Source organism: Hypanus sabinus, chromosome 12 (assembly GCF_030144855.1).
Source record: "Hypanus sabinus isolate sHypSab1 chromosome 12, sHypSab1.hap1, whole genome shotgun sequence".
Lineage (NCBI taxonomy): Eukaryota > Metazoa > Chordata > Chondrichthyes > Myliobatiformes > Dasyatidae > Hypanus > Hypanus sabinus.
The window spans coordinates 63,940,936-63,964,758 of NC_082717.1; the positions used below are offsets into that span (position 1 = coordinate 63,940,936).

A 23,823-nucleotide genomic window follows, 5' to 3' on the forward strand; every position below is an offset into this window, starting at 1 on the left:
AAGAGCTGGGAGAGGAGTGTTAAGGAAGAGGAGGAAGAGAGTGAGAGGATTAATTGCTTAAGCTTTGATGGTTGCTCTGCTTTGATTAAAAGTTTAATGTATGTTTCAAAACATTACAATAATAGAGAATTATGTAACATTGGCAATTTTGATTAATGCAGAATGCGGTGTGAAGAGCTGGTAAGGGTTTTTTCCCTATTTCGTTTTGACTGATTTTGAAGACAGGTCACTCACAACTACAACACTGGTGAGAATGGTTCTGCTGACAATCAAGATTTCACTTCCAGAAATCACCCAAGTGGTTCGAAGAAATTCCCAAACAGCACAAGTTAAGTCATCAATAAGCACAGATGGTTCACAGGTGAACACAATTTAATACAGGTGAGTAAATGTGAAAAACATTCATGCACATTAAAAAAAAACCTATAAAAATTATACTACACACCTGTGAATCGTCTTTTTCCAGCTGCATCAAACTCTGATTGTGGAATCGCATTGAATGGCCTAGCAAACTCTATTTCTGTTGGAGACTCAGCTGTTGTAGGTGTTGCCGCTGTAAACAGCTGAAATCCTAGGAAAATGTAATAAAAATGTTAAAATGTTTATGACATCAGATCATTTAACACCTGATAAATTTACCAAGAATATTAGACCATGTTGTAGGCTGTATAATTTGAAAGTTTGCAAATAACCCAAAAGTTGATGGCTTTAAGGATAACTCAGAAGGTTGTCTCAAGCTACAGCAGTATACAGATCAGATACAAAATTAGGCAGAACATTGGCAGATGGAATACAATCCCAACCAGTGTGAGGTGATGTATTTTGTAAAGTCAAATTAGGTTACATACATACAATAGTGATAGAAAGTTTGTGAACCCTGTAGAATTTTCTGTTTCTGCATAAATATGGCCAAAATTGTGATCAAATCCTCACACGTCCTAAAACTAGATGGAGAGAACCCAGTTAAATAAATAAACAAAAACATTATACATGTTCACTTACTGAGAAAAATGATCCCATATTACATGTATTTGTTGGAAAAAGTATGTAAACCTTTGCTTTCAGTAACTTGTGTGACCCCCTTCTACAGTATAAACTCAACCAAACATTTAAGCTAACTGTTGATCAGTCCTGCACATCAGCTTGGAGCAATTTTAGTCCATTCCTCCTTACAAAATAGCTTCAACTCTGGGATGCTGGTGGGCTTCCTTGCATAAATTGCTTGTTTCTAGTCTTTCCACAACATTTCTATTAAGAAATTTCCAGAGATTTATGCAGGTCTTTTGCTGTGCCCTTTTTCACCTCCTTCAGTATTGCATGTTGTGCTCTTGGTGTGATCTTTGCAGGATGCCCACTCCTAGTGAGAGTAACTGCAGTACTGAGTTGCCTCCATTGGTAAGACAATTTCTCTTACTATGGACTGATGAACACTCAGGTCTTCAGAAATGTTTTTGCAGCCTTTTCCAGCTTCATGCATCTCTACAATTCTTGTGCTGAGGGCCTCTGAAAGATGTTTTAATTGAGACATGGTGCTCATAAAGAGACCTTTCTTGAGAAGAGCAGGCTTTGTCAGTACCTGACTTTGTGTGTCTTATTTTTAATAGGGCAACCCACACCTCCAAGCTTATCTCAATGATTGAAACACCAGACTCCAAATAGTGTTTTATAGAAGGCATTACCCCAGAGGTTCCCATACATTTCCCAAAAAATACATGTAATATTGGATCTCTTTTCTCAATAAAGAAATGAACAAGTATAATGTTTTTGTGTTACACCCACAAAATGCTGGTGGAACGCAGCAGGCCAGGCAGCATCTACAGGAAGAAGCACTGTTGACGTTTCAGGCCGAGACCCTTCGTCAGGACGACCTGAAAGAAAAGATAGTAAGAGATTTCAAAGTAGGAAGGGGAGGGGGAAATCTGAAATGATAGAAAAGACAGGAGGAGGAGGAGTGAAGCTAAGAGCTGGGAAGTTGATTGGCAAAACGGATACAGGGCTGGAGAAGGGGGAGTATCATAGGACAGGAGGCCTAGGGAGAAAGAAAGGGGAGGGGAGCACCAGAGGGAGATGGAGAACAGGCAAGGAGTGATTGTGAGAGAGGCAGAGAATCTCCCAGTGGCCACACATATTAATTCCACATCCCATTCCCATTCTGATATGTCTATCTGTGGCCTCCTCTACTGTCAAGATGAAGCCACACTCAGGTTGGAGGAACAACACCTTATATTCCGTCTGGGTAGCCTCCAACCTGATGGCACGAACATTGATTTCTCTAACTTCCATTAATGCCCCTCCTCCCTATCTTACCTCATCCTTTATTTATTTACTCCCCCCCCCTTTATCTTCTCTCTCTGCCCCTCTCACAATCACTCTTTGCCTGTTCTTCATCTCCCTCTGATGCTTCTCCCTATAGATGCTGCCTGGCCTGCTGTGTTCCACCAGCATTTTGTGTGTGTTGCTTGAATTTCCAGCATCTGCAGATTTTCTCGTGTTTATCTTTTTGTGTTACTTATTTAATCAGGTTTTCTTTATCTGATTTTAGGACATGTGAAGATCTGATCACATTTTGGGTTATATTTATGTAAAAATAGAGATAATTCTGCAAAATTCACTAACTTTCTAGCACCACTGTCTCCAGTTAATGTCAGGCAGCTAATGAAAAGGCAGGTTGATGAAAAGAAGGAGCTTGGGGTTCAAGTCCAGATTTCCCTGAAAGTGGCAACATAAAAATGTGATGCCCTGGTTCATATCTGTTCTGTGCAAGCTGCTTGTTTGGGTTACTGTTGAAGATAAAGATATGAGAATTGTGGCCAGATTTGTGTAAAGAATTGTGTAAAGATACGAGTTAGGATGGCCAAATTAATGGGAAGTTTTATGGGAAGTTTCATCCCTGATGAGGGACACTAAGTTTGTGCTTGGGGCTTCAGTTCGAGAGGAGGAAGAGAGAAGTCGCCGGACAGAAGAGGTCTTAGGATTCGACCCGGAACGGGTCCACGATTCGACGAAGCCCGGGTGAGATCAAAGGAGGATCGGTGAAGGGGAAACTGTGCGCTCCAACTGGTGCACATTAGACTGCTTCATTAAAATGGGCCCTTTTCTTTTTTTGTTTTCTCTTTACCAATCCTTTAGTCAAATTTATTATAAAGCTAAATGTTTTAATTGTATGCGGTGTACCATCTGTTATTTCGTGGTACTTATTTGTAACAGAATACGAATCATTCAGCATCCACACAAACAGGGAGTTTCGGGATAGGCTCGCACCATCTCACACCCCTGGCGGAGTCAGAAATTGTCTTCCCTGGACTTGCACAGCCAATGGAACCAGATAGCTAAGAGGAAGGAGAACAATGGCGTGCTTGCACTCATAAGTTTGGGTACAGAAAATAAAGGTTGGGGCATTATGTTCCAACCTTATGAAACACTAGATATTTCTGTCTCCCACACTACATAAAGGATGAGTTGCGCTGGAGAGCATGCAGAGAAGGTTCACGAGAATGTTTCTTTCACTCAGCAATTTTGGTCATATGGATAGTATATGATGTGTTTGCTTTTACTGAAATAAAGGAGGCTGAGGGATGAGCTGTATACAAGCTTATGAATGCTGCCAATAAGGTAAATTGTCAATTTTTTTCATAGTAGAGATATGAAAAATACGAAGGAATAGATTTGAAGTGAGAAGGAGAAGCTTTGAAGGGCACTTGGGGGGAAAATTTTTATTTTACACAGAGAACAGTTGGTATCAGGAATTTGCTTCCAGAGGTGGTGGAATCAGATACTATCACTGCATTTAGACCATAAGATATAGGAGCAGAAATCGAGTCTTCTCTGCCATTTCATCAAGGCTGATCCAATTTCACTCTCAGCCCCAATATCCTGTCTTCTCCTCATATCCATTCGTGTCCTGACCAATCAAGAATCTATCAACCTCTGCCTTAAATGTGCACACAGACTTGACATCCACAGCTGCCTGTATCAAAAAATTTCACAGATTCAACACTCTCTAGCTATAGAAATTACTCCTTATCTCCATTCTAAAAGGACGCCCCTCTATTCTGAGACTGTCCTCTGGTCTTAAGCCTCTCCCACCATAGGAAATATCCTCTCCACATCCACTCTATCAAGTGATTCTCGACTGATTCTCCTGTTTGTTATTTCCTCAAAAAATTCCAGCAGGTTTGTCAGGCAAGATTTCCCTTGAGGAAATCATGCTGAATATGGCCTATTTTATCATTAGCCTCCAAGTACTCAGAGACCTCCCCCTTAATAAACTTAATAAAGATCTTCCCAACCACTGAGGTCAGACTAACTGGCCTATAGTTTCCTTTCTTCTACCTCTCTACCTTTTTGAAGAGTGACATTTTCTAGTCTTCCAGAACCATTCTAGAATCTAGTGATTTTTGAAAGATCATTACTAATGCATCAAGAACCTACTCCCTAGTAATGGTAATTTCATAGACTTCATGACACCTGACTCCACCACATTACTATGTCTTCTACAGTGAAGATTGATGCAAAATACTTATTCAATTCATCTGCCATTTCCTTATCCCCCCCCCCTCCCCCTATTACCACCTCTCCGGCATTGTTTTCCTGTGGTCCAATATCCACTCTCACCTCTCTTTTACACTTTATGTATTTGAAGAAACTTGTGGTATCCTCCTTAATGTTATGGCTAGCTTACTTTCGTGTTCCAGCTTTACCTTCTTAATGACTTTTTAAGTTGCCTTCTGTTGGTGTTTTAAAGCTTCCCAATCCTCTAACTTCCCACTAATTTTCATTCTATTACATGCCCTTTCCTTGGCCTTTATGTTGGCCCTGACCTCTCGTTAGTCACAGCTGTGTCATCTTGCCTTTACAATACTTCTGCCTCATTGAGATGTATATATAATGTGCCTTCCAAATTGCTTCAAGAAATTCCAGCCATTGCCACTCTACCATCATACCTGCCAGTGCCTTTTCCAATCAATCTGGTCAATTCCTCTCTCATGCCTTTGTAATTCCTTTTACTCCACTGTAATATTCATACATCTGACTTTAGCTTCTCCTTCTGAAAACTCAAGGTGAATTTGATCATGTTATGATTACTTTCCCCTAAGGGTTTCTTTACCTTAAGTCCTATAATCAATTTCAGATCATTGCGCAACAACCTATCCAGTATAGCCAGTCCCCTAGTGGGCGCAACCACAAGCTGCTCTAAAAAGCCATCTTGTAGGCATTCTAGAAATTCCCTTTTGGATTCCAGCACCATCCTGATTTTCCCAATCTACCTGCATATTGAAATCCCCCATGACTATTGTAACATTGCCCTTCTGGCATGCATTTTCTATCTCCCATTGTAATTTGTAGGCCACATCCTTACTACTGTTTTGGGGTCTACTATCAGGGACTTTTTAACCCTTGCAGTTCCTTAGCTCCATCCACAATAGGCACCAGGGAGGCAAGATACCATCTGGGTGTCTCTATCATGCCCACAGAACCTTGTCTCTGTTCCTCTGACTAGGGAATCTCCTATCAACACGGCAGTCCTCTTCACTTCTATGCTCTTCTGAGCCTCACCAACAGACTCAGTGTCAGAGACCCAGTCACTGTGACTCGCCCCGTTGGGTTGTCCCCCTTAATGGTACGTATATATATTACTGAGGGGAACAGCCACAGGTGTATTCACTGGCTGTGCATTTCCCCATCTCCTTCTGACAATCACCCAGTTACCTTTCTCCTGATATCTAGGGGTGACTACCTCTCTGTAGCTCCTGCTATTACTCTCTCATTCTCTGAAAAAGACCATAAGATTTTGGAGCAGACGTAGGCCATCAAGTCTGTTCTGCCATTCAATCATGGGCTGATCTTCCAGTCATCCCTACCCATCTTTCACCCCATACCCATTGATGCCCTGGCTAATCAAGAACCTATCATCTCTGGCTTAAATGCACCCAATGCCTTGGCCTCCACAGCTGCTCACGGCAACAAATTCCACAGATTTACCACCCTCTGACTAAAGTAATTTCTCCACATCTCTGTTCTAAATGGACATCCTTCAATCCTAAAGCCCTGCCCTCTTGTCCTGGACTCCCCTACTATGGGAAATAACTTTGCCATATCTAATCTGTTCAGGCCTTTTAATATTCAGAACATTTCTATGAGATCCTCCCTCATTCTCCTGAACTTCAGGGAATACAGCCCAAGAGCTGTCAGACGTTCCTCATATGGTAACCCTTTCATTCCTGGAATCATTTGCGTGAACCTTCTCTGAACCCTCTCCATTGTCAGTATATCCTTTATAAAATAAGAAACTGCACACAATACTCCGTGTGGTCTCATGAGTGCCTTAAAGAGCCTCGACATCACATTCCTGCTCTTGTATTCTATTCCTCTAGAAATAAATGCTAACATTGCCTTTGCCTTCTTCACAACTGACACAACCTGGAGGTTAACCTTTAGGGTGTCCTGGACAAGGACTCACAAGTTCCTTAGCATCTCTGCATTTTGAATGAGTTAAAGTGTGTCAAGCAGCAGCTCCATTTCCTTAATATATTCTCTCAGGAGCTGCAACTCTGTGTACCTGATGCAGATGTATTTATTCCCAGACTTCTGAAATCTCACATACAGTATAGAGCACTGTCCCTGGAGCCATTCTCACTCATTTACTATGCCCTAATAAATGAGGAATGGAGGGGGAGGGGGAGGGAGAGAGAGACTTACAAGACAATACACGTCACCTAAACCTGATCTTGCCTAAGCCTGAAGAGCCAAAGCCACTCCAAAGACAGGCACACTTCGAAAGAATAGCCACCACTCCAACCACACCCAAACCACTCTTATTGGCCCTCTCCAACGAATTGGTCTGATTGGTCGCACCTCAAATCAGAAAAACTGCCACAAAATTCTGCCTTCAAAATCTCAATCACTGCCCTGATTAAAAAGCAGCTCCTTTCTCACACCCCTGGTGTGGATTGTCTGTCCAACTCAGAGAAAACTGGTTCAAAGCTCTGCTTTTTAAATCATGAACGTGGACCTGATGGAAAGATAACTCTTTTTATGCATTGCCACTTGCTGATTTGTCACTCCTCAAATCAGAAAAAGTGCCACGAAACTCAGCCTTCAAAATCTTGCCCTGATTAAAAAGTAGCTCTTTTCAAGCACCCTTGGTGAGGATTGGCCAATTTAATAAGCTCATAGCCCTAATGCAGGTAAATGAGATGGGATCTTTCTGATAGACATAGATGGACATAGGTGGCTAATGAGTCAGTTTCTATGCTGTACTATTCAATGAATCTAAATTATTAACCATTAAAATAATAAACAGAAATAACCTTCCACTGCAGTGGAACATAAAATACATGGACTTACTACTTTAAAAATTTGGCCACATTTTTCTTATTAATATTTCTTTCCAATTTCATAATCCTCCAAAATCCTAAATATTCCCCTGTAACTTTGAGTGATAAGCTCTCATTCCTCTTGCTTCATGTTGACCTACTGAGAAACTGTGAGTCTGGTAATAAAAATAGCTCATTCTGCTTTCTAATAAAAGCCTCTTTGTTCAAGAATCCGATGTTCTATTTCTGTTTGCATTAAACATACTTCAAAGAGACCAAGTGTTAAACAATCATCAATAATTAAAACATTCAAATATGGCAACATTCATGGATCTATGACACAAGCACTAGGACTCCTGAAGGTGGCAGCAGAGGGAGATAAGATGGTGAAGACAGCATAATAAATGCTTGCCTTCATTAGCCAAGGCACAGACCATAGGAGTAGGAAGTTTTTTCACAACTTTAAGATACATTGCTTAATCCACAACTGGACTAGTGTTTACAGTTCTGGATTACAGGAAGGATTGTCCTGGAGAAGGTGCAGAGGAGATTGAGAGAATGTTGACTGCGAGGAGCAAATTACATACAAGGTCTGGATCGACCGAGTTTGTTTTCCTTAGATTACAGGAATGCAAAGAGGGGGAAATCTGATAGGTGGTGTACAAAATTATAAAGAGCACTGATCGTGTAGATAGTAACATCATTGCTTTTGGAAAGTAGTAAGAGGTTTAGAGTGAAGTGGAATGTTCTGAGGAAGAACATTTTCACTCAGTGGACGGTTGGAATCAGAAACTCATCATTTGTGCAAATGCAGTGATTCCCTGACATGGCAAGACTCCATTTTTCTCAGCTCTGTTGAAGATAGCAATGATTAAAGTATACGAGTTTGTGGTGAACTAGAACTCAATGTCTCCTCTTTGCTAAAATAACTGTTGCTTCTGACAACTAATTGCGGAATGAATTGTGAAACAGCATGGTTTTCTCAACCACTAAGCCACATGTCAATTTGCCAGCAGATTAGAAATCTGAACAAGGAACAAAACAGCCAACAAAGCCTTTATACTCGGTCTTTGAAGGCATTTAATTGGAACTCATTTCCACCTAATCTTATCACAGATTTCATTTGTAAGTAAGAGAATAATTCAAGATTTCAGCAGAAACATGGAAGCAAGCTTGAACATATCCAAGTTGTTTCTGCAGTGCAACATGAAACTTGAAACAAAATTAAGAACTGATGAGAACTATTTCAGCAAGTAAAGTAAAACTTACGAAGGTGTAAATCCAACAAAATCGTCATTTAAAAACTTAAAATTTGGTAGGAGTTTTATTATATATACAAGTTATTTATTTGTTTTAATGCATATTATTGACAAAATGATCTTAATCTAATTCTCTCTATTTTATTCCAATCTACTACAAAGGCAATTTCTTATCAGGTGCACTAAATTAGCAGATAATTCCTTCAGCTACCTACACTATGTCAGAAGGACATTGATTTCTTCTGATTAACATACAACTTGCATCTCCAGAAGAAAAGCAATTCCAGAAGCCAAGGAAGATCAAACTCAGCAAAGAAAATTGAGTAGTTAAAGTCCTAAGCATGAACCAATCCTCCGTTGATCATAAAGCCAGCAGGGATCTCAAATTTGTGATCTTTTCCTAGTGGATCATTTCAATCATGTTCTGCAATAGTCTCTCAAGTACAAGCCTGTCCTGATGAATGCATTTGAAGCACTGAAACTAAAAGAAAGGTACTCTTAAAATAAAGAAATACTGCACTTGGACTCCTGATTTAAGTACATATTCTTGGTAGCAATGTTGAGGAAAACACACAGGAATTTCAGTACTGTAAGTGCAGCACAAAAAGAGAAATACCCACACCCAGGCAGTACCTTCAAAAATGTCTAAAGAATCCAGAAATTCATCTTCCATGGAAACTGTTGTCATCACATCAGGTCCCATCCCTGAAGATTCTTCTATTGAAATTGTGCAAATACACAAAAAAAAATGAAGTGACAATTCGTATTGCTGTAGGCCAGTTGTAATTTTCTGTATGGTATCACAGTTACATGTTCTAATTAAACTATTCTATATACAGTACTGTGCAAAAGTGTGTGTGTGTGTGTGTGGATAGAGGTAGCGAGCCTAAAACTTTTGCACAGTACAACAGTAATTTCATGTATTGCACTATACCACTATTGCAAAAAAAAAAAAAAATTTTGTGACATACATGAGTGATGATAAATCTGATTCAGACATGGGTCTCTATCATAGATTGGGAATGGGAAGAGGGCAGGGAGAAGGGAATCATAGTTGGGAAAAGTGGAAGGGAGAGGGATGGGAAAAGGAAGCACCAGAAAGATATCCTGTAATAATCAATAAACCAATCGTTTTGAATCAGATGACCTTGCCTGGGGTGTTTGCACCCACAGTATAAGTTACCCCTGGCACTCCTTCTCTGTCACTTATCCAACACCCCTCCTACAGCACTCCAACCTCGCCATTCCCAGCATTCTTTGCACCTGCCAGGTTTAAAAACTCACTCTCCACCCCACGTTGACAAATACAGTATTGTTCCAAAGTCTTGGGCACCCTAGCTATTTATATGTGCCTAAGACGTTTGCACAGTACCATATTTTTAACAGAAATGTAACTATTTTGAACAAGCCAGTTATGATTTTCATAGGAGAAATATATATTTCCTATTTTTGCAGCACATTTTCGATTTTACAGAGAAAATAGTTTCAGTGGACAGCTCATTTAACTAGAAATAGTTCATCACCAGAAATCCTGCAAAATACTCTTCTGATAATCTTCAGTAACAGAGAACAATTTTATTCAGATTTTACTCTCAAGAGCTACAAATACATACCCAGCTTCTCAGTTCTTGTAAGAACAGCTGGAATATTCTTTCCAGGTGAATATTTCATCAGAACAATTGATGACTTAACTCTTTACTAATGCTGATTGACCTACTCCATTATATCCAATACATCCTGCTTTGATTCAAAATTACTGATTTATTTTCTTGTAATTAGGATTTATGAATTCAATTCTGAAGAAAACTAGTTTATATATTATACTGAACTACGTTGATTGTTTCAATGGAGCTCCTTTGAGCTGATTAATGAATGTACTATGGTTGGTCAACCTAACAAATTCTCTATTTCCACTAACTAAAACCAATAAGAAACAATTACATAGTGTGATATTAATAAATTTTCCTCTTTGGAAAATCTAAAGAGCAAAAATATCATGCTGCTGTCAAACTATATTTGGAAACTTAATTAATGTTTATTTATCTCCTGAACGGAATGTTAATTCCCTGTTGGCAATGTACTCACTGAGGAATAATCGTCAACCCCGTATGAATTTTAATTTAAGAAACTGAGTCTTAAATATTGTATTTGAACTGCATAGCTTCCTATTCTCCCTGCAAGACATGCCTTCCATCACCTTCGTGCCCATTCACTTAACCTTTCTATATCACTTTTTAGATTTTTAGTGTCCTCCTTATGCTTTGCCAATCCATTTAATTTTGCATCATCAGCAAAGAGAGCAAAAGTACACTTGTCAAGTAAGTCATTAAAATAGGCTGGAAATTATTGAGTTGCCAGCCTTGATCTCTGCTACACAGCACTATCCTGATTCTGTTTTCCATTAGCCAATTCCATATTCATGCCAACTTTTAGAGTTCTTTGTCAGTTACATGGCATCCTATCTAACACTATCCGAAAAGTGAAATACTTCATAACGATACTGTTGGCATGACCTCACCAAGCACAAAGTTTATCAGAATGCTTTAAAATAGAAACAGCCTGGAGATAATTTGCCATTGTACTGCTGGGATGCCAGATCTTGTGACTACAATTACAGAATATTAAAATTGCTTGTATTTTTAAATATTACCATTTACAGGCTTTAAGTAACAAGTGTCTTCTGGCATCACTGTGTTTCAGAGTTGAACACAGGAAGCAATAAATGTTTAGCAATTCTACAAGCTCTTTATGTGAAGACACACAGAGTGTTGAAGTAATATATTTTCAGTATCTGGACCAGTCAGATGATAGTTGGACTTTTATTTGAGAAAGGAGTGGTGTGCCATTACACTGGAAATCCCTCATTATTTTGTTACATTTACAAAAGTATCGTCTATTCCCAGTCTTCTGTAATACATGAATTAAATCACTTAAAATTAAATGAGGTCATACCAAAAAAAGTGCCCAGTTCAAACAACATTAGTCTCAGGTAATGAAAAAAACATAAATGCACAAAATACACAACGGCTTGGACCAGCATTTGTGAAAAGAGAAGTGAACATTTCAGGCCTATGACCGTTCATTAGAAATGCCAGAAAAGTTTCTATCTCAGACTGCCTATACCTGCATTTTAAAAAATCATTTAATGTCTGAGGCATCTATGTTGCTTGATATCAGTTTCTTGAATATCTTTTTAAATTATACTGATTGAAACAATAATTTCAAATTATGAGGCTCTTCTTATTGGGTACCAGTTGCAGCAACGGCACCACGGAGGGATTTTGCAGTTACTAGCTTTGGGGAATGCCTCACTGAATTCTAATCTGCTTCACTGACTTACTGAACTTGATTCAATGAGGTTCTGAGGTGGGAGAAATGACATAAAAATTCCAGTTGGCTTGAGATTAACTTGGGACAGCTAGATGCTGGAAGGACAGATAAACACAGTTTTGAAAATGAAGTTACTTGCAACCGTTATAAGAATGATGGAGTTCTTGTATCAGACTCAGGAAACGGGAATAAATTACAAGATTGATTATATTTTTGACTTCCACAAATTCTCACCTTCAGTATCACATTCAATTTTTCCGGCAGGACCCAGAACAGGATAACCATTTTCATCCAGTCTCAAAATACTGCCTGGTGGGCATGTTGGAACTACAGTTGTGGGTTCAGTTGTTAACTCAGCTGTAGTTGGTTCTGGTGTGGTGGTTGTAGTCATCGCTGTGGTGGTTGTAGTTGTTGCTGCAGTGGTTGTAGTTGTTGCTGCGGTGGTTGTAGTCATTGCTGTGGTGGTTGTCGTCATTGCTGTGGTGGTTGTAGTTGGAGCAACTGTTGTTTTTGAATTCCAAACAAGTCCAACAACAGGTTTGCCTCCAACGGACAAAATTGGCTTATCTTTTGGGCCATCTAAAGGCTTACTATTTCGCCCATGTCCAAACAGAGCTAATCCATCTGGACTCAAGATTGGGGTTCCTTCCTCATCTGTAATAGAAGACAAAAAATGTGCTGCTCATTATAATGCAAGATCTTGATTAGCTACAAACTATAATATTTGCATGTAGCCCATACAACATCCCAATTTTTAACACACCTGATGATCCATCTTCTGATATAAGGATATATTTTTCAATAAAAATGACCTGAATTTACCACAAAACCAAGCAGCATAAAACATCAAATCTTGTAATTCTGCAAAAAAAAAGTCCATCAGCAATGCTTGCTGCTTGCATTCAGTATTGACATATTAATTATCAAATAGAGGTTAAGATCTGTTTTGCATTTTGCAAGGTAGGATTTATCCAAAGACCTGGATTGAAACTGCACAAACCTAATACTGTACGCCCATCTGATCCCAATTGTACTTGAAGTGGATTTCCCTCTGTATCTTGGAGGATTTTTCCTTCAGGATTCATCAAAATTCCACGATCAAGGTCCACAATCTGTTTTGAAGTTATTAACCAGTTAGTCACAGTAACGAGCCTGATGAGAGCATGCTTTATAAATTGATCAGCCCTTTATTTGACTCACATCATTGGTGACTTGATATTTGCAAAATCAATTGTGCATGAAATACTCAACCCATTTAGTATCTTGAGGGCCTGTGATGACCCGTCGCCCAGCTGTCTTTTCATTACTGGCTTTGCTCGATGAAACTTTACTCCCTCTTTCAGCAGTCAAGTTTGGCCTCCTATTTTTCCCTGTGTAAAATCAAAAATGATTTTATTTAATTTCACGTATCAGCAATTCAATGTTTATTAACCAGTCATTTAAAATTCTACTTGATTTATCAAAGAGAGCATTAAAAAAAACTCAGACCCTCACTGCGTGCTTAGTCTGGAAAAGCATCAAAATATCATCAAAAATGGGGACTGTTCCCAAGACTATCTGCAGTGAAATCACCAGCTGAAGCTATGATGACACAGGAACAGAAGTGAGTCTTTCACCTTCTCAAGTCATCCAATTAGTTCATGGCTGATCTGTATATTAACTCCATTTACCAACCTTGAGTCAGCAATCTTTCATAATCTTGCCTCTGAAATATCCATCAAACTTGCTCTGAACAATTTCAATTGCCTATTTTGGAATTGAACTCCAGATTTCCAGTACTTTACATGAAGCTGTTCCTCACCTCCACATCATATTTCAACTGTTTTGCTCTACCTATTAGCTGTGCTTTCTATCGGACTGTCCAAAAAGACATTTCTATTTTTCCATGCAAGAAGACTAAATTAATCCAATTATCTCACTGAGAATTGTCAACACTTGGGATAATGGCTACTTGTTATTTATGTTTAATGCATCTTTTGTTTAAAGTGCCCACAATGAGAACTGCATGGCAATTTTATCAGGTCGTGGAGCTGCAGTCAATCGGCTAAGCATAGCTATTCCAGTTGGCACCAGTATACCTCCCCAAAATGACAACACTGTGCATTTTAATCATAAAACATAACAAGCAGCACTTCAAACTGCTGTAAAGTTTCATAATTGAAGAACACCACTTCACATCCACTCTCCTTTCATCATCTTCATGTTCAGATGAGTTCTTGCAAATGCTTCAGTTACAATGCCTTCCCCAACAATAAAAGGGACTGCATTAAAATTGAACCAGAGATGCCAATAAAATATTTACAAGTAACTAAACAATGACGAGTGGAAATCCCAATTTTAAAAGCAAGGCAAAATCAAATCAGGCAGCTTCTTTGGAGAGAAATGGTTAATATTCCATGATAACATCTCCTCTACATCAAAATAGCTAAAGAGCAATTCAGCCATTACTTTTACTGAATGTTTTAGTTTAATCCAGGCTATTTCACCACTTTAATTCTCCATGCACTCCAAACTCATTGGAGCAGTGAAGGAGGTGGAGGCCAATGAAAATTTGCCTATGTGTGAAGTCCAGCAAGTTTATATTAGGTTCTTCGTAGTTTTGAGACTCAAACATGGAGTTTAACAATTTCAAAAGAAATAACTACATGGAAAATAGCAGGACAGGCGAGTTGGTCCTTTGTGCCGACTCTACCATTGAGTCCCAATGCTGATCCTTATCTCAGTGTAACTTATCTTCAATGACGCTGCAAATATTAATTCCCTTAATATCTAAAAATGTGTGAATCACTTTTTCTGAAGATATTCAGTGACTGAGTTTTCCCAGCCAGGGCAGAGATTCTCAAATGTCATACCAATGCCTGGCAAAAGAATTTTCTTCTTGTCTTCCCAGGATGAAGGAGATGTCTTCCTTTTTTAAACGAAGGGGCTTCCCTTCGTCCACTATCAACTCTGCTCTCAAACGCATCTTGCCCATTTCCTACACATATGTCCTCACCCCATCCACCCGCCACCCCACTCGGGATAGGGTTCCCCTTGTCCTTACCTACCACCCCACCAGCCTCCAGGTCCAACGTATAATTCTCCGTAATTTCCGCCACCTCCAACGGGATCCCACTACCAAACATATTTTTCCCTCCTCCCACCTTTCTGCTTTTCGCAGGAATCGCTCCCTACGCGACTCCCTTGTCCGCTCATCCCCCCATCCCTTCCCACCAATCTCCCTCCTGGCACTTATCCTTGTAAACGGAACAAGTGCTACACCTGCCCTTACACTTCCTCCCTCACCACTATTCAGGGCCCCAGACAGTCCTCCCAGGTGAGGCAATACTTCACCTGTGAGTCGGCTGGTGTGGTATACTGTGTCTGGTGCTCCCAGTGTGGCCTTTTATATATTGGTGAGACCCAACGCAGACTGGGAGACCGTTTCACTGAACACCTACGCTCAGTCCGCCAGAAAAAGCAGGATCTCCCAGTGGCCACAAATTTTAATTCCACGTCCCATTCCCATTCTGATATGTCTATCCATGGCCTCCTCTATTGTCAAAATGAATCCAAACTCAGGTTGGAGAACAACACCTTATATACCGGCTGGGTAGCCTCCAACCTGATGGCATGAACATTGACTTCTCTAACTTCCGTTAATGCCCCTCCTCCCCTTCTTACCACATCCCTGACATATTTAGTTGTCTGCCTGTTCTCCATCTCCCTCTGGTGCTCCCCCCCCTCCTTTCTTTCTCCCGAGGCCTCCCGTCCCATGATCCTTTCCCTTCTCCAGCTCTGTATCACTTTCACCTTTCCAGCTCTCAGCTTCAACCCACCCCCTCCGGTCTTCTCCTATCATTTCGCATTTCCCCCTCCCCCCACTACTTTCAAATCTCTTACTACCTTTCCTTTTGGTTAGTCCTGACGAAGGGTCTCAGCCCGAAACATCGACAGCGCTTCTCCCTATAGATGCTGCCTGGCCTGCTGTGTTCCACCAGCATTTTGTGTGTGTTGTTGTTTGAATTTCCAGCGTCTGCAGATTTCCTCGTGTTGTTTCTTCTCATTTGTTTCCTGAATAGTTGAACCCATTATTTCTGAGACTGTGACCCCTGGTTCAGGACATCCCAGCAACAAAAATATCAATGTCAAGCCCCTTCAGAATTTTGTATATTTAAATGGGATCACTTGCCTACTTCTAACTCAAGAACCCAATGGCCCAGTCTGGTTAATATCTCCTCAAGCAACAAATGTGCAATTTGAGGACTAAACCTTCACTGCACTACCTCAATTTGTTGTGAACAGAAACAAACCCGTGTACAATATTTCAAATCTTATCTGCACAGGGCCATACATGATATGGATCAAGACTTCTCTATTATTATATTCATATCTTCTTGTGATAAAGCCCAACATTCAACTGGCTTTGTTAACTGCTTTCTATACTTGTAAACTTTGTGCTTTGTGCACAAGTGCACCCAGATCACTCTGCACACCAGCAGCTTTCAACTTCTCACCATTTACAAGATAGTTCAATGATTTTTTTTTTGCCTAAATTGGTGACCTCACATTTTTCTACTCTGCCTTTTCACTTCACCTTTGGCTTTCCAAATATCCAGCTACAGCACACCCACTTGCTTTCCTCTATCCATTCTGCAAGGTATAACCTCACAAATTTACAAGGCAATGCCTCAAAAAGGTGGCATCCATCATTAAAGACCCCCATCACGCTGGACGTGCCCTCTTCTCATTGCTATCATTGGGGAGGAGGATACAGGAGCCCGCAGACACACACTTAATGATTTAGAGACAGCCTCCTTTCCTCTGCCATCAGATTTCTGAACAGGCAATGAACAAACCCATGTACACCAACTCTCTATTTTGCTTTCTATTTGCATTACTTATTTAATTTAGGGTTTTAATATACATTTCTTGGCATAATTTATGGCTTTTATGTAATACATTGTACTGTTGCTTCAAAATAATGAACTTTATAACATATTAAACCTGATTCTGAAACATAATTTCTCTTTCAAAGATCTATATTGACTGGGCTTAAAAATGCTGTTGTATTTTCCAAGTGCCCTGTTATTACTTCCTTTACTTTTTCCAGCATTTTCTCTAATATTCATTTAAGTCTTTAATTTCCTGTTCCACTAACCTTCTTTATTTCTAAACTTTAGAAAACATTTGGAACCTGCTAGATTTTGGAAGATAAAAAGCAGTGTATCAATTACCTCCAAAGCAACCTCTTTCAAAACCCAAGATTCTGGAGCATCAGGTACCAGGGACTTACTGCTTTTCAGTCCTATAAATGTCAGGAATACTTTATTTTCACATTATTTCAGCCTGTCCTCGTCTATAACCCTGTTGTTCTTTAGTCTACCACTGAGATCTTTCCTCCTCAATCACTTTCAACCTTTCCATACAACGAAATAACCTGTTAAGACTTTCCAATTTTGACAATAGATCATGGACTAGAAGTAGCAACAGCTTCTTCCTCTCTTGATGTTGTCTGAACTATTAGGTACTTGCAATGTTGCCTTGCTTTATCTTACGAACACTTACATTGATCAGGGTTGGTCTTCCGAAACCTTCCTGTACGTGCAAGTTCTCCAATGTTATTTGCTCTTGAAGGAAGCCGCGTTCGTGACCCTGGGAAAAGCTGTCGATTTGAAGATGTAGAAGATGGGAAATGGGAATGTGATACCGAAAGGTGTGGTGAGGATGGAGGTACGGGCTGTCTCCCTCCTGTTCTTTTGGACCCTGATAGAAGTGAAGACAGCCGTTGTCTGGAGTTTCTTGAAGATGACGAAGAAGAGATAAACTGAGATATTAAGGGTGCAACTGATTCTGTTGTAGGAATTGCTACAACTTTCTCATTGGGAATTGAGGAATCAACTGAATGAGAACGAGTGGAAGACGACAGTGATGATGAAGCAGGAGATCGCAAGTGTACTGAAGAGGAAAGTGCCCTACGTTTACCATCAGGCATTCTAGCATTAGTTAATGGGGAAGCAGAAAGGCGATTTATTGGCAAAACTGAGTGTGAGCCTTCTAAAATGGAAGATTGGGCTGAGGAAGAACCTTGGGACTGAGAGGAAGCCCCAGAGGAAAATGGTTTTCTCTCGGTCTCAGATGACAGTTCGGTAGTAGGCGAATGAGAATCCAACAGTGAAACTTGACCTGAATTTCCCAAAGATAACTTAGTTGATGCAGATGGAAAATGCTGAGAGGAACTGCTGGATGAGGTTGATTTGAATTCAGAAGCAGAATTGGAAATTTGTTTTCTATCATCTCTAGACAATACCTTGCTATAACTGGAATGGACCACAGGATCTGTCCACAAAGATCTGTGATTACTTCCTGAGGATGTAGAAGAGGATAAGGCAGGAGATACAGAAGGAACAAATGAGCTCTTATTAGCCCCAGAAGTATGTCTGGTATTAAGAAAATCAAATCCAGACACAAGATTTCTCTGTGTGGATGAACGTGAAGTTGCTGTAGAAGAGGGCTTTTTATTTGGATCAGGACCAAATTTTCTCAACGGGAGAGTAGGCCATGTCAAGGAGATTGTAGGTCCCTTTGTGCGAGATGAACGTGAATTTGAACTTGTTCCTGATTTTGGCCGTTTCAGAGTAGCATCAGTTGCAGAGAATGACTTTGGTGACTGTAAATTTAAAGCTTGTCTGTTCAGCATGGATTTATGGGAGGATTGCTGAAATTTGATTAAAATTGGACTCTCTTTTTCATTTTCCTCTTCAGATTGTTCTTCCTCTTCAACACTGAACTCTTCTTCCTCTTCTTCTGAATACACAGAAGATCTGGATGAGGGAAGAGTGGACAAAGTCCAAAGTTTGGACTCATCATGACTTGGCTCTTTTGCTTCATTTTGTATCAGAGCAGCTGAAGAGCCCAAACTAATTTCTGATTTGGAACTTGTTTTGGAATTTAATGTTCTTTGCTGAATTTGACTTCTATCGGATGCAGATTCAGAAGCGATAGACTTTGTTCTGCTTAACATTTGACCATGGCTTCTCAGGTTTGTTGCTGAATATTTTAACGGAGTTGAAGGGGAAGACTGAGAGATTAATGAGGAAGCTGAATGCATGGTTTGAACTGGTTTACTATCAAAACCAGACAAATGAGAAGATGATGATTTTGAGTCAGGAAGAGGATCAGAAGATTTTTTCAAGTTTGATCTGAAAACAGGTATGTGTTTAGAAGCTGGCACATATGATGAAGGCATCTTAGATGAGGATTTGGAAGCTGAAGACGATTCAGAAACAAGGGAAACATGAAACTTGCTTTGAGTCCTGTGAGGTGAAGTTGCAGCAACGTTGTCAGCTATAAAGAAAACCAGAACAAACTGTTTAGTTGAGATATAATATTTCCATAAGAATGAAATTAATAAGTTTATACAATTAAAATACTGTTTAAATTAAAAATCAGACATCTGATTGTACTCTTCCACATCACTTTGACAACAAAGACAAATGGCCAAGATGGAGCCCCGAGGTCCCTAAGATCCAACATTTAGTAGTCATACAGCAACTGGTGGATTAGTGCTTTTATGCACATTTCATTAGGTGGAATGTTAGCAATAAAAATGCATGTATCGAAGACCTGTGTGCCTGCAACCAAATATATTCTTTGCCATTTCATGAAGTTCCAAAGGTTTGTAGGTTTGGCCAACATTGTAATAGAATCAAAGCAAAATTCAGCTCCAACCATATGGTATAAATTATGTTTTCTGGATAATAACTGAGCCTTCTGCATTTGAGTATCAACCTGGCTTATTTAGTACTATTACTTTGATTTGTCAGTCCAAATTTAAAATGCAAGGAAAAAATGTTGATGTTTTATAATATTTCACATTACTTGGCTATAAATAGTATTAGGTATCAGAGCAAAATGATTTCTATAATTTCTAGCTAAAATTCAGCATCTTTCCAATGCAACAGGAAACACTGAAGGAACTCAGCAGGTCAGGCAGTGTCTATGCAAGAAACAAACAGTGAACATTCCAAATGAGCATCTTCATCAGGCCTGGAAAGAGAGGACAGAAGCTAAAATAAATGATGGGAGGAGTTGGAAGAGGAGCACAGACTGGCAGGTGATAGGTGAATGCAGGTGAAGGAGCTAGGAAGATGGGAGATGGAGGTAAAGGGAATGATACAAGATGCTGAGAGATGATAGATGGAAGCACCAGTGGACTTGATGAAAATTAATTTGATTGGAGAGGACAACAGACCGCAAAAATAAAGGAGACCGGGGGAGGATGATGTAGATGATAGGCAGGTTGCGAGAGTGGAGAAGGGGAAAGAGAAAGGAAAAAGGGACCACACGGATCAGTGAAAACAAATGGCTGGGGGTGGGGAAGAAGCAGTTCAAAGTAAATTTCTTATCCAAGTATGTAGTATATGTCACCCTGAGATTAATTTTTATCCTGAGAGGTAAATGGTTACCGTAAGTTAGAGGAATTGAATGGCGATGCCATCAGGTTGGAAGGACTATGAGGTGTTGCTCCTCCAACCTGCATCTGTAATACCTTTCAAATATTGCTTTACCTCAAAGACCTATTAAGATGATCAATAATTTCACACTTTTCATCTGTTATTGTCTTTCCTGATTTGGATTGTTGTTTTATTTCTAATTACTAGATCTCACTTGCTTCCTTCTGGGTTGACAGCTGTTGTTAATTGCTCTTTATTGTGCTGTTAAGCAATTAGTTTTTGTCATCAGATCACCCATTTTTTATCTCTGTACATTTCATTTAGTAGTTAGAAGCACTTACTACAAGCTGAAGGAATTTCAATCAAAATTTGAATCTGCCTTTCCTTAGAATGCCAAGAAGCACTGTCTTTTTACACTTGCTCTCTGCATATCATAACCCATTGGTGAATAGCAAAATTGCCTTCAACTACAGCCACACTGGGAATGGAGTTACCCATCTGTCTAGCTTAAGAAAACAGGGAAAAATATTGAGTTAGGGCAGAAAACCATCATATACTTCCCAAAGGAAAAATACTGTTTGCAGTCAAGCATTTCTAGACTGCTCTCGCCGCAAACACTTATGGACTCTTAACACCTTTCCCTATTTTCACAGTAGGTTTGCTTCAATAAGGGATATAAGTGTACTTAGAGTATATATAGAACAGTCAGATTACCTATTTTACTGCAACAGTTCTTTAATTTTTTTTTAAAGTCAGAAATCTAATTTTCAAAGAGATGCCTTCATTAGTTGGGGCATGGAACAGAAGAGTGTACTGAGCACATTGATTAGAGTGATATGTGGAGTTCTGTGCAGCACACACAAGAAAGGATGTAACTACACTGGAGAGGGTGAAATGGATATTCACCAGGAATGTTCTAGTGTGGCGCATTTTCAGTTATGAATGAAACTAGAATTCACAAAATCTGGCCTCTGGTTTCTCAAGCATTATTCACTGCAATGTATATCAAATCTACTGCAAGTCTTGGGAAGTCTACAAAAGGACTTTACAGTTTCTCACCATGTATATGAATTTGCTTTCTTGGGTAAACTGTTACCTGTTTTCAGTTGTGCCTCATTGAATATTTCAAATAACAGATCAAGTATTTACTATACTTGTAACACTAGCTGCCAACCTAATTTTTTGTCACGTAAATTCCATCTTGCATCAAAGTCTTATTCAGGATCCAGAAATAAGTAATTCTAGAGTGTTCACCCAGCACTACTTCAGGAATGCCTTTGTCTTCAGTGGAGGCACAAACCTAGTAGCAAATACATTTATCATTCATAAAGTGTGATCCATGGAATAAATTAATAGTCCAAGTAAATTCTAATTGTGAATGGGCCCTATAATCTTGCATGCAATATTAGCTGTGATTGTGCACGTTCAGAATTTATGAAAAAGTCCTAACATGTCCAGTAACAAACATAAGAAAAATAAAAACCTTCATTGCAAATAAGCGTAATACTTACATTTTGGCAGAACAACACTGAGGGCCTTGGACTGAGGACCTGGCCCTTTCCGGTTTGCTGCTCGGATTTTGAAAACGTAGCGCTCCCCAGGCTGGAGATTGTCAATTATTGCAGTTGTAACATCCCCAGTAAAAGAAATCGTCTTTGCTCCAAATGGTTTGAGAGCCGGGGCGTATGAAACAATGTACTCTGAAATAATTTGACAAATAGTTGGAAGGAGGAAACTGAAAACAATTCTGCTTTTCCATTGGAGTGACTGCAAGAAAGATGACAACAAAGTGCCTTGCAAACATGTACTGATTAGCACAGCTCTGAATAACAAAATGCCTCTTACAAAATGAGATGATAAACAAGTTCCCTAATTTTTTTCATAATCCACAGCCATCTAGACAGGCAACACACATAAATTATATTTAAAAAGCTAATAAAACATGAAAGCTTAATTAATGTCATAAGCCAATGAATTAAAACTATCGCTCAAACTTGTGATAAAATTTGTTATGACCCGGATTCTGGCCTTAGCTATGCAAGCCTGTCAGCCTTATGTGTTGGCATTGAAGCAAATGGATTTAATTAGGAAGTTACAAAAAACATTCATATTTAATGACTTACAGTTCTACCAAATTATAGAGTACAGATCAAATGCAACTAAATTCAAATTCTATCCAAATAATAAATGATGGCTATATTTTCTGTTTAATCTTTATCCTGCAAATTCTTTTCTAAAATGTTCTCCCCTTGCTTTATTTTGTTAAAGTTTTAGTGGTATGTCCTTCAGTCATCAGATCAACAAAAATCATGCTTCCCATGCGGCTATTATTGACGTAAACACACATATTGGGATAGTTGACAGACGAATAATTAACAGAGGCAAGAAAAAGACCTCATCATGGGCTCAGACCTACTATTATCTCACTGATACATACAAGCAGAACATACGAATATTGACTAATGGTTTAAATTGTTTCAGAATGAGATGAAGTAACCAGCTGGGATCAACATAATCATGACAGATCATGAATCAGATATCTTTACCCTTTGCATCACTGATTGATATCACTTCTTGGCTCATAGCCCTTGCTTCAACTGGTATGTTTGGATGGATTTTAAGCAATAATTTGATGTGTTGATTACAGACATGCAGTAAAAGGTCAGCTACCCAATCAGTCAATTTTGCTTGCCAAAATCAAAAAATACACTGAGATGGTCAAGAGCTTTGATAAAATGACATCTGGGATATCAATGCAAACAAAACTATTTTAGCTTTGATACTCTCTGATACTACTTGAAATTAGACTGTTCAGGTGAAGTTTGTGGAATATTGTAGCACTCAGGTATATTTTCATATTTCACTTAACTTGATTTAAAAAAAATTGTTCAACATTCTTTTTGGATGACACACTAAACTTTCATGTGTTTTCCTGAAACATTAATATCAGTCATGAAACTAATGAACTGGGTGGACAGCTTGACTCCACTGAGAGCATTCTGCTTGGTGTGCAGCGAACTTAGCATAATTTAAATCTTATCTTGTAAAGGGAAACAAGCATAAAATGCTGTTCACAGAATTTAACACCAGTAATGATAATCTCCTACCTGTGACCTTTCCCTTGTGATCACTTGGAGGGTCCCAGGATGCAATAACGGCTTTTCCTGTTTCACCCAGTGGTTTCACCTCAAAGTTCTCAGGATTGGAAGAAGGAGCTGTATTTGGAAGTCAATAGGATTCATAGTTTCCATAAAGGGTAATGGAGAAAACTTCAGTTCAGGCTTATCACAAGAATAAGGCTCACAAACTAATATCCCATTTATAACTTAATACAATCTATATACAGAGATTTTCCTCAATTTTCTTTTGATTTAAGGCATTTTTCATTTCTACAGTTTCTTTTGGATTAACTACACTAGAAGGAATATACAGACCCTTTCTGACTATTTGACCCTCCCTACTTGCATTCATCAATTAATTGCA

At 39.2% G+C, this 23,823-nt stretch overlaps 1 protein-coding gene across 1 annotated transcript in view; it reads right to left on the reverse strand.

Annotated features, from left to right (window-relative positions):
* The window catches only part of fndc1 (fibronectin type III domain containing 1), a 183,658-nt gene that overhangs the window by 43,448 nt on the left and 116,387 nt on the right, over positions 1-23,823 (reverse strand). Inside the window, exons 8-15 of the mRNA XM_059986090.1 lie at positions 23,448-23,555; positions 21,852-22,040; positions 17,453-19,231; positions 13,157-13,275; positions 12,906-13,017; positions 12,140-12,559; positions 9,209-9,292; positions 446-571 (exon numbers count right to left, since the gene is read on the reverse strand). Of these exons, the coding sequence (XP_059842073.1) occupies positions 446-571; positions 9,209-9,292; positions 12,140-12,559; positions 12,906-13,017; positions 13,157-13,275; positions 17,453-19,231; positions 21,852-22,040; positions 23,448-23,555 (2,937 nt within the window). The remainder of the gene's footprint in view (positions 1-445; positions 572-9,208; positions 9,293-12,139; positions 12,560-12,905; positions 13,018-13,156; positions 13,276-17,452; positions 19,232-21,851; positions 22,041-23,447; positions 23,556-23,823) is intronic.